This window comes from Mytilus galloprovincialis, chromosome 2 (genome assembly GCF_965363235.1).
Source record: "Mytilus galloprovincialis chromosome 2, xbMytGall1.hap1.1, whole genome shotgun sequence".
In the NCBI taxonomy this organism is placed as follows: Eukaryota; Metazoa; Mollusca; class Bivalvia; order Mytilida; family Mytilidae; genus Mytilus; species Mytilus galloprovincialis.
Genome location: NC_134839.1, coordinates 4,053,444 through 4,064,425, shown reverse-complemented (window position 1 = coordinate 4,064,425; position 10,982 = coordinate 4,053,444). Strand labels below are relative to the sequence as shown.

At 32.4% G+C, this 10,982-nt stretch overlaps 1 protein-coding gene across 1 annotated transcript; it reads left to right on the top strand.

The window, feature by feature from the left end:
* Positions 1 to 7,268: 7,268 nt before the first annotated feature.
* Positions 7,269 to 9,689, top strand: LOC143062082 (EMILIN-1-A-like). The gene is made up of 3 exons (XM_076233916.1): positions 7,269 to 7,407; positions 9,039 to 9,104; positions 9,278 to 9,689. The coding sequence occupies exons 1-3, from the start codon at positions 7,332 to 7,334 to the stop codon at positions 9,517 to 9,519; spliced, it is 384 nt and encodes a 127-aa protein (XP_076090031.1). The 5' UTR covers positions 7,269 to 7,331; the 3' UTR covers positions 9,520 to 9,689.
* The last annotated feature ends 1,293 nt before the right edge of the window (positions 9,690 to 10,982 follow it).

Sequence of the window (10,982 nt, the reverse complement as noted above, 5' to 3'; positions counted from 1 at the left end):
AGAAACTTTGGGACCCGGTTTTGATTGCTTATAGTTGTGTCATTATTTGAAAAGAGATTTCGTGCGGCATTTGGACGCTTCAGCTATACAGCTTTCTTTTTAAGGACGATTATACTTATATACTTCGATATTCAGTAGAGTGAAAGGTAAAATCACAAAAATAGTGAACTCCGAGGAAAATTCAATCGGAAAGTCCATAATCAAATGGCAAAATCAAATGACAAAACACATCAAACGAATGGACAACAACTGTCATATTCCTGACTTGGTACAGCATTTCCAAATGTAGCAAATGGTGGATTGAACCTGGTTTTATAGCACTAAACCTCTCACTTGTACGACAGTCGCATCAAATTTAATAATATTGATAATGGTGCGTGGTTAAAACAAACAGACATTCGTGAAAAGGGAACGGGATTGTAGTTACGACATAAGGAACATGAAGGGCGACGTAAATCCTCAGCTTCGAGTGAAATTGCAAGACACATCTAATTTTTCGGGAATTTCTACTTTATTTAATGAATGGCTATCATCTATTGATTTTATTGAACCATAAAACTAATTTTTGACTCTTCACATTGAATAATCCGCGAAGCGGATTATGTAAAATGTGAAGAGTCAAAAATTAGTTTTATGGTTCAATAAAATCAAAATAAATTATTGCCATTCATTATAAATAAATTTCTATCAAAAATAAGGCTCAAAGAACTTTTTATATTATTTATATTAACAATAACAACGTATACACACATGTTGGCGTATGAATACACAACGTCAGAATTGGCGTGTCGCCATCAAAATTGACAACATTGAAAATAAAACTAATAATTTTAACCAATCAGAAGACACTAAAAACACCAAATTTATTTATATAAATGTCCAGAAAGTATTTATGTATAGGGTTTCAAATTGTCGACACCATATTCCGTTTTCAACCAGTCAGTATTATGAGAGTTACAAACACTAACTAAATTGGATTGGGCTTTGTCTGATGAACAATAACATATTTGTCTTGTAGGTAGTATTATCGACTTGGAACATTCGGGGCTTTGGAAATCATCTATTCATTTGATATTTTTGTTCTGGAATGTATTAACGATCTCTCAACGACCGTAACCCACTCAAAACAACATCTCCGTCTTCTGTATGTTATCAAATCATTCAGTTTTTATTTACAAAACCACTTTCAGCACAGACACACACAACCGATAAAGGCTCTGTGCCTCAGTTTTTATTTTCAAGCCCGCTGCAATAAATCCCCTAAAGAAATTTCCATTAGATTGACTAAATTCTGTCTGCAGTGAAAGAGGGTCTTCAGAAATACTGTGAAACCTTTTACTCGCGTAGTGGTATTAACCATATAAGAATTCTTACAAATTCTAAAGAACTTCTAGATAATATCAAATCTCGGTGTTTTTTCTGAATTTAGTTCTATCAAAACTTTTCAACCCTGTATACCACCATTCCCCATGTAAAATTGAAAAATCGCCTGAAAAAAATATTCCTCAATGCCTTTCAACATAAAATTGGTAGCATACGCTATAAATTTGTTACTTTGGGATATCATAAGGCATATTTGGTTAACAGTGAACAAAAGGGTAAACCATGCTACACAGAGGAACAAGTGATCAGTATGCCAGAGTTTCTTATCGACAACATATTTGTTGAATTTGGGTAGACTTTTTCAACAAATTGTCGGCATTCCTATGGGAACGAATTGTGCGCTTCTCCTTGCCGACCTTTTCTTATTTTCATATGAATCGGAGTTCCTTCAGACACTTGTCAAAAACAAGAAGATCAAAGAAGCCAGATTATTCAATTTCACTTTCAGATATATTGATGATGTTCTTTCCATTAACAATCCGAACTTTGTTAATTGGTTCCATTAATATATCTCCCAGAACTAGAATTTGAAATTAAAGAAACAACAAACACGGCTTCCTTTGTCTCATTTTTAGACTTGTACACATGCATCTCGAATTATACATAAACAGTCATCTCAGTACCAGAATATATGACAAACGAGACGATTTTAATTTTGAAATTATAAATTTCCCCCACCTTAGTAACAATATACCAAATTCACTTGCATATGGGATATACATTTCCCAACTTATTCGATAGTCAAGAGCTTGCAGCTCCTACTCAGACTTTGTAAAACGTCACTAGTGTCTAAGCAGAAAGTTGACGAACCAGGGAACGTCTTGTCCTTTTTCTAAAAAAAAGTTCATCGGAAAGTACCAAGAACTTGTTGATAAAAATTTCGTATCAACTTCACAAATAAAACTAGGTGGTCTCGATGTATAGATTTTGCGTACTAACGTTGTTTATAATATTAACTACGTGTTATATTGTTCTGTTATTTGTCTTTGTTCAATAATTAATATTACTTTTAATATTGGTCTGTGTTACGTGATATCCATTTATCGTGGCTCAGTCAATGTGTTTGTATTATCTTTCATTTTTGCTGGTGTGTTTTGTATATGCGACCTTTTGTGTTTCCTGGTTTCTTATAACGTGACTCTGTACTTTCAACGAACCCAGCATTATGTTATTGTTCTTTTATATGTCATTATGTTATTGTTCTATGATAAGTTTGATAATACTTTGAACATTCGCATAGTAGTATTAACCATATATTGATTCTAAAAAAAAATAAAGAACTGCTGGATATTTTTTTAATCTCGGTCTGTTTCTGTAATTAATTCTAACGTAATTTTTGATTTTGTAACCCTGCATAACACCAATCTCCATGTGAAATTATAATTGTTTTGAATAAACATTGAACGACAAAATTACTTTTTTGTGACGTTTGTATTTTGTGACGCCCAACACTCGAAACAAGGAATGTGCTTTTTAATTTGATTGATGTTTTTTGTTTTGTTTTGTTTTGTTTTTTTTGTTTATGTTTGTTCGTCTTGAAATTGTTACACTGTAATGACTGCTGTAACCATATTTTTACTATTTTACCGATTATGTCTGTTTTGTTCAGGCATCGTTGTGAAATAACGGAATTTGATGCAACTGTCATAAAAGTAAGAGGTTAAGCGCTATAAAACCAGGTTCAATCCACCATTTTCTGCATTTGAAAATGCCTGTACCAAGTCAGGAATATGACAACTGTTGTCCATTCGTTTGATGTGTTTTATCCTAAGATTTTGCTATTTGATTGGGTACTTTCCGTTTTGAATTTCCTCGGAGTTCAGAATGTTTTTGATTTTACTTTTTTCCAAGAGTGCTGAACATTGCATTATAGATTAAAATCAATCAACCAATCAGTCCGAATATGTGGCTTACTTATATAAGTCTTTAAATGAATTCATTAATCAGAAACAAGACAAAATCAATCATTGTGTTTGTTCCTTACTTCTCAAACATAAATAATTTACAAATAACATTAACGATACCAATTTTTTCTCCACCAGATGCACATTTCGACAATAAATATCTCTTCAATGTCAAACTATATGAAAATCCAAACTGATCCGGATTTCATGCAAATTCCGAAGTTCGGGCTTGATAATTAATTGTACCCTCCGAGACTAGCAGTACGTTCTTGATTATTTCTGGATTCTGTTGTAGTTATGGTTTTTGACTTGGGGATACAAGCCAGATGGACGTATTAAAATGATATTCATGTGAATGATAGCGTCATAATTTATTGTCTCAATCATATCTTTCTTATAGTGACGCGAGTGCTTAAGCGCAATAATGTGTCAAAATTAGAAAGTGAGATAATGACAAACATGTTATACAATTCCTTAAAGGGAGATAATACATCTAATCAGCTTATTTAAGAGAAGAAGTTCTAAGAAAATGGTCGTTATATCAACGAATGCATATACAAATGAATAAATACACCCTTACGCTGTAATAAAACCAGCAATCTATTTTTAATATCAAAATTATACGAATATATAACAGCGAACAATGTAAAAAAATTCTTTAGCAAAAAGCTTTTCTGAAGTAACTGAAATCTACATCATGTAAAATGAATACTTTGGTGAAAGTTGTTTTTATTAACAGTACATATAATAGCTTTCTGTTGATCCGATCTTAAATAAGTTGTCTTTGGATTTGTTAGTTTGTTATGTGTTTATATTTGATATTTGATGTGGTGATATCTGGAATATTTTATTTATGATATACATACAGTGTATATAGTTTTTGTGCCTGTGGTAAGTCAGGAACTTTTGACCTTCGTTAGTCTTGTATTTTTTTTAAATTGTTGTTCATTTATATGTTTGAAGATTAGTATGACATTGATTTTCTCTTATCTTATACACATTGATCAAGGGCAAGATGTGTGTGGTATTCTATCACTGTGTTGAAGACAAATTGGTGACCTTCTGTTGTTTTCTGCTCTTTGGTCAGGTTTTTGTCTCTTTAACATGTTCCCATTTTTATTCTCAAATGTCATAAAGGTGTGAGGTTTGGCAAGCCATGAACCAGGTTCAACTCACCACTTTATCTTAAAATGTCCTGTACCAAGTCAGAAGATGGCAGCTGTTATCTTATAGTTCGTTTCTGTGTGTGTTGTATTGTCGTTTGGTTTTTTGTTGCACTTCAGTGTTTCTGTTGTTTCGTTGTTTTCCTCTTATAGTGGATGTGTTTCCTCTTATAGTGGATGTGTTTCCTTCGGTTTTAGTTTTGTAACCCGGATTTTTCTTCTCACAATCGATTTATGACTTTCGAACAGCTCTATACTACTATAATTTTGACAAACTTAAAAAAGTAACCAGCGTTTGATAGAAACCTGCATGTTCAATGTATGATTACACATATTTGCACTTGTTTCAGATATTACACAAGGTCTTCTAGAGATGCTGACGAAGAAGAATAACGAAAATTCAACCATGGGTATGTCTAATTATCCTGTTTATCAAATTCATCGATATATCTACAATTGTAAGAAATTTTGAATATATTTTAATTATTCGGAACCTTTTACAACCCTTTAAAACAATGCAACAACTTGTATAATAATGTGCAGAACAGCTTTGGGTGATATCAACAAAACAAAGACTACAACGGGTGGAAATTCAAACATATATTATTGTATTTTGTCTGACAATCTAACTGTAAAAATCAAATGCACGCATTTTGACAACCGTTGGTCACAACAAGATATTGTTAAATATATTACTTTGTATGAAATTTAGTTCAGATCATTTAGATTTATTAAATGCTGTGCGAGAAAAAAAAATTATCTAACTATATATTTGTCTTTTCTTCAATATATATATAATACAATTATATACTTTCGTTTACATGTATATTATCTTATTACCTATTTTTTAAGCTGTTTAAATTACCGGCTAATTTGTGCTCCTTAGCGTTGGCTATCTCTTTTGTAAGACGGTACCAGTATTGTTTGCTTCAATTATTAAATGCCCTACTATTGTGCATGCCAACAAAATTGCTAAGTTTTATTACGTCTGAGTAAGCAGAGTGGAAGTTTATCAGCCATCAACAGGATTCTAAAGAGCAGCAATGTCTGGTATATATGCATTCAATTGTGTTGACAGAAAATTGGAGAATAATAGAAGAAAATAATATTGGGTGTATTAACGGAAACACAAGAATATTATAATCGAACTGAAAAATGGACCAGGTGGATATCAAACATAGTGATAAGAAAATAAAAACGGTTACCAGTCATTATAATTCTGATTGTTCTTGATACTTTTTACATAAATAACGATGACTGAATACAGTGCTACGTTTTTGGTTTTTCTTCAAAAATTGAGAGTCAAACTACAGTGTTTTGTTTAATATTTTAGTGTTCCTGCTGTTCCTTTATTTTCCTCTTATAGTTGATGAGTTTCCCTCGGTTTCAGTTTGTAACCCATATTTGTTTTCTCTCAATCGTTTTGTGACTTTTGAACACTTGTATACTACTGTTGCCTTTATTTTGTAATCCTTTTCATTTCTATACAAGCTATTTTTTATCCAGTTTACTGTTTTAATGTTAAATATTGTTTAATCCCACCCTTTTGTTGGCTGTACAAATTCAAGCGATTTATTTGTCGACCGGGTATGATTTCGGTTTTAATTTAAGATTGTATTTGTATCAGGAAGTAACAGGAAGTAAAATCATTATATAGATGTATGGATCATTGGATAAATTAAATTAATTTATTAATCGATTGATTGCATCTTAACGGCAATTGAGAATTGTTTCATGTATATTCAGGTCTAGAAACTGTTAAAAAAATATGCAATTATAGTAAGATCGTACGCCATTTGTTCAGAACAAGTCAATTGGACTGCTACACAGTGAGTTCTTACAGGGGTTCTTGAACATATCTCTCTTTTTTACACAAGACATTCAACGTCCACATTTCGACCGGACGTGGATGCAAATTTATACACCCGTACACTCAAAAAGACGCTAGGGTTTAACTGTCGGTCGGAGGAACACAAAAGTTGCCACATTTTTCTATCTCATTCACCCTTGTGGTGAAATAGAAGATTATCAATGTCGCATGCATATTCACAATATCGGCGATTTTGGGTATCTAAAACGTAATTCATCACACTTGTTAGATGTGTTTTGTCATTTGATTTTGCCATGTGATTAGGGATATTTCGATTGAATTTTCCTCGGAGTTCAGTATTTTTGTGATTTTACTTTTTGGAGTATGCATGTATGTAAAAATCAAAAGGTTACACTGCCTATGTAATGTGTCAATCCAAACGATTTATTTGTTTTGTTGTAAAACCACCTACCTAGGTCAGGGGTAGACGTGTACGAGATCTCTCAAACATGAAACACCTTGTCATTTTCATTTGGGTCTGTCCGTTTCAAGAAATCTTTATTCCAGCAGTTGTCTTTTATATTTGTTTTTGTCATTTGTGTATTATATCAAGCCGATGTGTCTCCTTATTTGACTTAAGTTGTTACCTTATATTATTTAAAATAAAATAAAACAACATTTTTTCTATTTGTAAACCTTAATAATAATTTAACTAACGATATAAAAAACATTTCAATAATTCTCTTCCTTCAATTTTATATTATGGATTTGTCAAACTTAGACTCAGACAAGGGATGGGTTATTCCCCCCACAATGCAAAACAATGGAATATTAAGAGTCTCGAAAGCCAACTCAATATTGGAAAATAGAAACAAAAATTAAAGGTGTGTAATTAGTTCTTGGAATTAGCTGACACACTCTCAAGACCATCTGGTTCATAGGAGCGTCGTGTTTCAAAATAATGGGTAAACATATCTATATAACTATCGATGCTTATATTTTGCAATATTTTCAATTAGGACCAACATATTTTGAGTGGTACTATCGAACAAACAGAGCTGAAATAACATAATGATGTGGTTCTTGTACGTTTTTGGTTTGATGACATGTTTTGATGTTGCAATTGGAAGTTGTTATCGACAAAATGGTTAGTATCATTTTTGAATATTGGTTTTTCGATTTTATATTCTTTTTAAAAATAACATCATCGACAAAATATTTCCACTTTAAAAGACTAATCACTGATCACCGAATCGACAAAGTTAAAAGATCACAAATAAAGAAGTTTACGAACACTGAGGACCAAAAATTCCGAGCACATGAAAATAACGCAAACTCGTTAGATATAAACTCCAAAATCGCGTATCGTCATCGTTAAAGGCAACAGCAGTATACCGATGTTCAAAGTCATAAATAGATTGAGAGAAAACAAATCCTGGTTACAAACTAAAACCGAGGAAAACACATCAACTATAAGAGGAAAACAACGAACACATCGTAATGTTAATTGTTGGGAATAATACACAAGTACATGTAGCAAACATGAAATGTGTTCACAATGGTGGTTTAAAAGTGCCCTCCAGTTTTTCTTTCTAAAAGAAAAATGATTATTCACAGTATTTTGTCGTTAGTAGTGTATTTTTTTTTTATTCATAACGGAACTATGTCTTTCAAGTCGATTTGCTTTTTTTTTCATGTCAAAACCAAAAGATTTATTTATTAAAGCGTCAAATGTAGATAAACGCAGTACTGAGCTCTGTAACGAGTAACCTTAGAAAGTGTGTATATGAATGCCAAATCCAAAGGGAACAAAATTAGGGAAGTATCAATTTTAACACTGGGTGATCGGGGAGATGTATGAAAATACGGATCTCAACATTCTCCTCCCCCCACCACCAACTTTAGCTTACTTCAAATGTAAATTTAAGTTGAAAGCAACTTCAGTGAAGATTTTATTTATATCAACACAGAAGTGTTGTCTACTGGGCTGGTCAATTTGTTTTAAGATCTCTTCTAACAATTAACGTTTGGTGTAATGGATGAGGATGGTGTTTTTATTCGTGATACCAAAAACCAAACCCTACAGTCACTTTCCAAAGTAAAGGCAAAGTAAAGGACAGATATTTGATAACAGTTTGTATCTGAAATCAATAATAGGCCAGCCTTCACTTTGACCAAAAAGGTTTCTGCGGGATTCTTTCATATATCACCATAAAATTGCATCAGTGCATTTATAGATACGCCTATGTGTTATTATCAACAAACTACAGACTTCAATCAAATTAACGGTACCAATTTTCTTGCACCAGATGCGCATTTCGACAATACATGTCTCTTCAGTGATGCTCGTGGCCAAAATATTTGAAACCCAAAGCTTATATAAAAGATGAAGAGCAATAATCCAAAGGGTCCAAAAAGTATAGCCAAATCCGTGAAAGGAATCAGAGCTTTGCATGAGGGAGATACATTCCTTAATTTATAATAATTTCTATCCTTTGTAACATCAAATTTTAATAACACAACGGGCGAGGAAATGTAACTTATAGTTTTATATTTTGTCCGACAACATCATTGTCAACTAAACTCTAGAAACATTCAAATATCTTAGCAAATATAGGGCACTTAAACTAAGTTTAATATGACTTCACAGAAAATATATTATAAATAGGGTAAATATCACGAGTGGAGTTTACAATATTTTTTGAATATTTACATAACTTGTGTGTTTTCAACTGAGAACTACATGAATAATTAAAAATTAACACATATTTTCTTTAGATATAACTCAGGGTCTTCTAGAGATGTTGACGAAAATGATCAAGTGCAACGGAAATCCAAACATTGGTAAGTAAGTCTTTTGTGGAAAAAAAATGATTGGTAAAACAAAATCTTGCTTCTGAGAATTAAAAAGTGACTTATTTGTCCTAAAATGAAATATGATATACTCTAGATTACTACTGCTAAAATATATCAAACCCCCCACTATATTATATGGCTTTTTTTACTTCTTTTCACAGATTCTAAGACGAGACCGGTATTTTTCGCTTCACTTACAAAACGCCCTACAACTGTACATGTCAATGAAATTGTAAAGTTTGATGACGTCAGAGTGAATAGAGTAAAAGCGTATCAACCTTCTACAGGGGTTTTTACAGCACCAGTGGCTGGTGTATATGCATTTAATTGTGTAATTTCTGCAGAGAACGGACAGAAATTTGGATACCAATTGAATAAAAATGATGCAATGTATGTTAACTGATATACATCTGACTCTAACTATGGATCCCAAACTACAAGTGTGATCATCGAACTGAAAAAGGGGGACCGGGTCTATATCAAACATAGACACCAGAGAACGGAAACCATTGCCGGTAACCAGTTTAGTTATTTTTCTGGGTATTTTGTACATGAATAAAGATTACTGATGAATGTATTTGTTCTTTTTGTTTGAGATATGAATTCTGCGATAATAAATGGTGTTATTCTAATTTCTGTACATTTTCTTGTTATTCAATAAGTATTTTTCCGTAGCAATGTCCTTCATTCGATAACGTTACCATTGTCAACATTAGGTATTCGTCCTGAATCAATAAACTTTACTCCGATCAGTCCTACCAAATGATCTTTTTATAGTTTGTTTTAGTATTAAACCCCTGCCAAGGTCGTGTATGGCGGTAAATGAGGGCTCACAAACATGGAGAGGTTTAGCGTCAAACGAGAGGTTAAGCGCTATCAAACCAGGTTCAATCCACCATTTTCTACATTTGAGAATGCCTGTTCCACGTCAGGAATATGACAGTTGTTGTCCATTCGTTTGATGTGTTTTATTATTTGATAAGGGGCTTTCCGTTTTGAATTTTCCAAGGAGTTCAGTATTTTTCTTATTTTACTTTTTACATGAGAAATATTTCTATATTCTTATATGTCTGTCCAGTTCAATGAATCTGTAATATGAGTGGTTATCGTTGGTCGCTGTCTTTCATATCTGTTTTAGACTTTTATAACTTTACAGCATGTATTTTGCTAATTGTTGAAAGCCGTTCGATGACCTGTATTTGTTCACATCTCTTTGTCCGTTAGAATTGCTAATGTCTTGTTGATAATGATACATTATCTTATCATATTTTTCTAAAAAAAAAGTGTCATTAAGTATTATTTTGAACTTCAAATCGTAGTTTGATTGTCAGATTCACATCTCTGTTCCATAGATTTCTGTTGTTAGATTTTAGAAAGTAAAATTCAAACAAAAGATGATTAATTCCTCCTTAATGCAAGGTAACGAACTGGTAAGAATTATCGAAAGGCAGCATAAAGTCGATATTCAGTGAAAAATAGAAACAAACACCGAAAGTGTTTCACTGGTTCTTGGAATTATTTGACACATTATCAAGACCACCTGCTGAACAAGCGTGTCGTATTTCAAAATGATAGGTAAACATATTTATTCAACTATCGATATATATATTTGGTAGAAGATACGGTTTTTGCCTTGTACTATCATACAGATATTTGAAATAACCTAATAATGTTGTTCTTGTGCATTTTTGTTTTAATGGCATGTTTTGATGTTGCAATTGGAAGTTGTTATCGACAAAATAGTTAGTATCACTTTTCCATGTTTTTTGTCTTTTATATTTCGGGGTACAACAATCTCTTCATAGATAACATGATTAAATTGTGCCAAAAGCGCATGTCGACTACAAAAATACTTAAATCGAAAAC

Excerpts from the sequence above, each read along its gene's own strand:
- LOC143062082 (XM_076233916.1), top strand. The coding sequence starts at position 7,332 with ATGATGTGGTTCTTGTACGTTTTTGGTTTGATGACATGTTTTGATGTT. Across the intron at positions 7,408-9,038 it reads AAGTTGTTATCGACAAAATG|ATATAACTCAGGGTCTTCTA; the intron begins GTTAGTATCATT and ends TATTTTCTTTAG. Across the intron at positions 9,105-9,277 it reads CAACGGAAATCCAAACATTG|ATTCTAAGACGAGACCGGTA; the intron begins GTAAGTAAGTCT and ends TTCTTTTCACAG.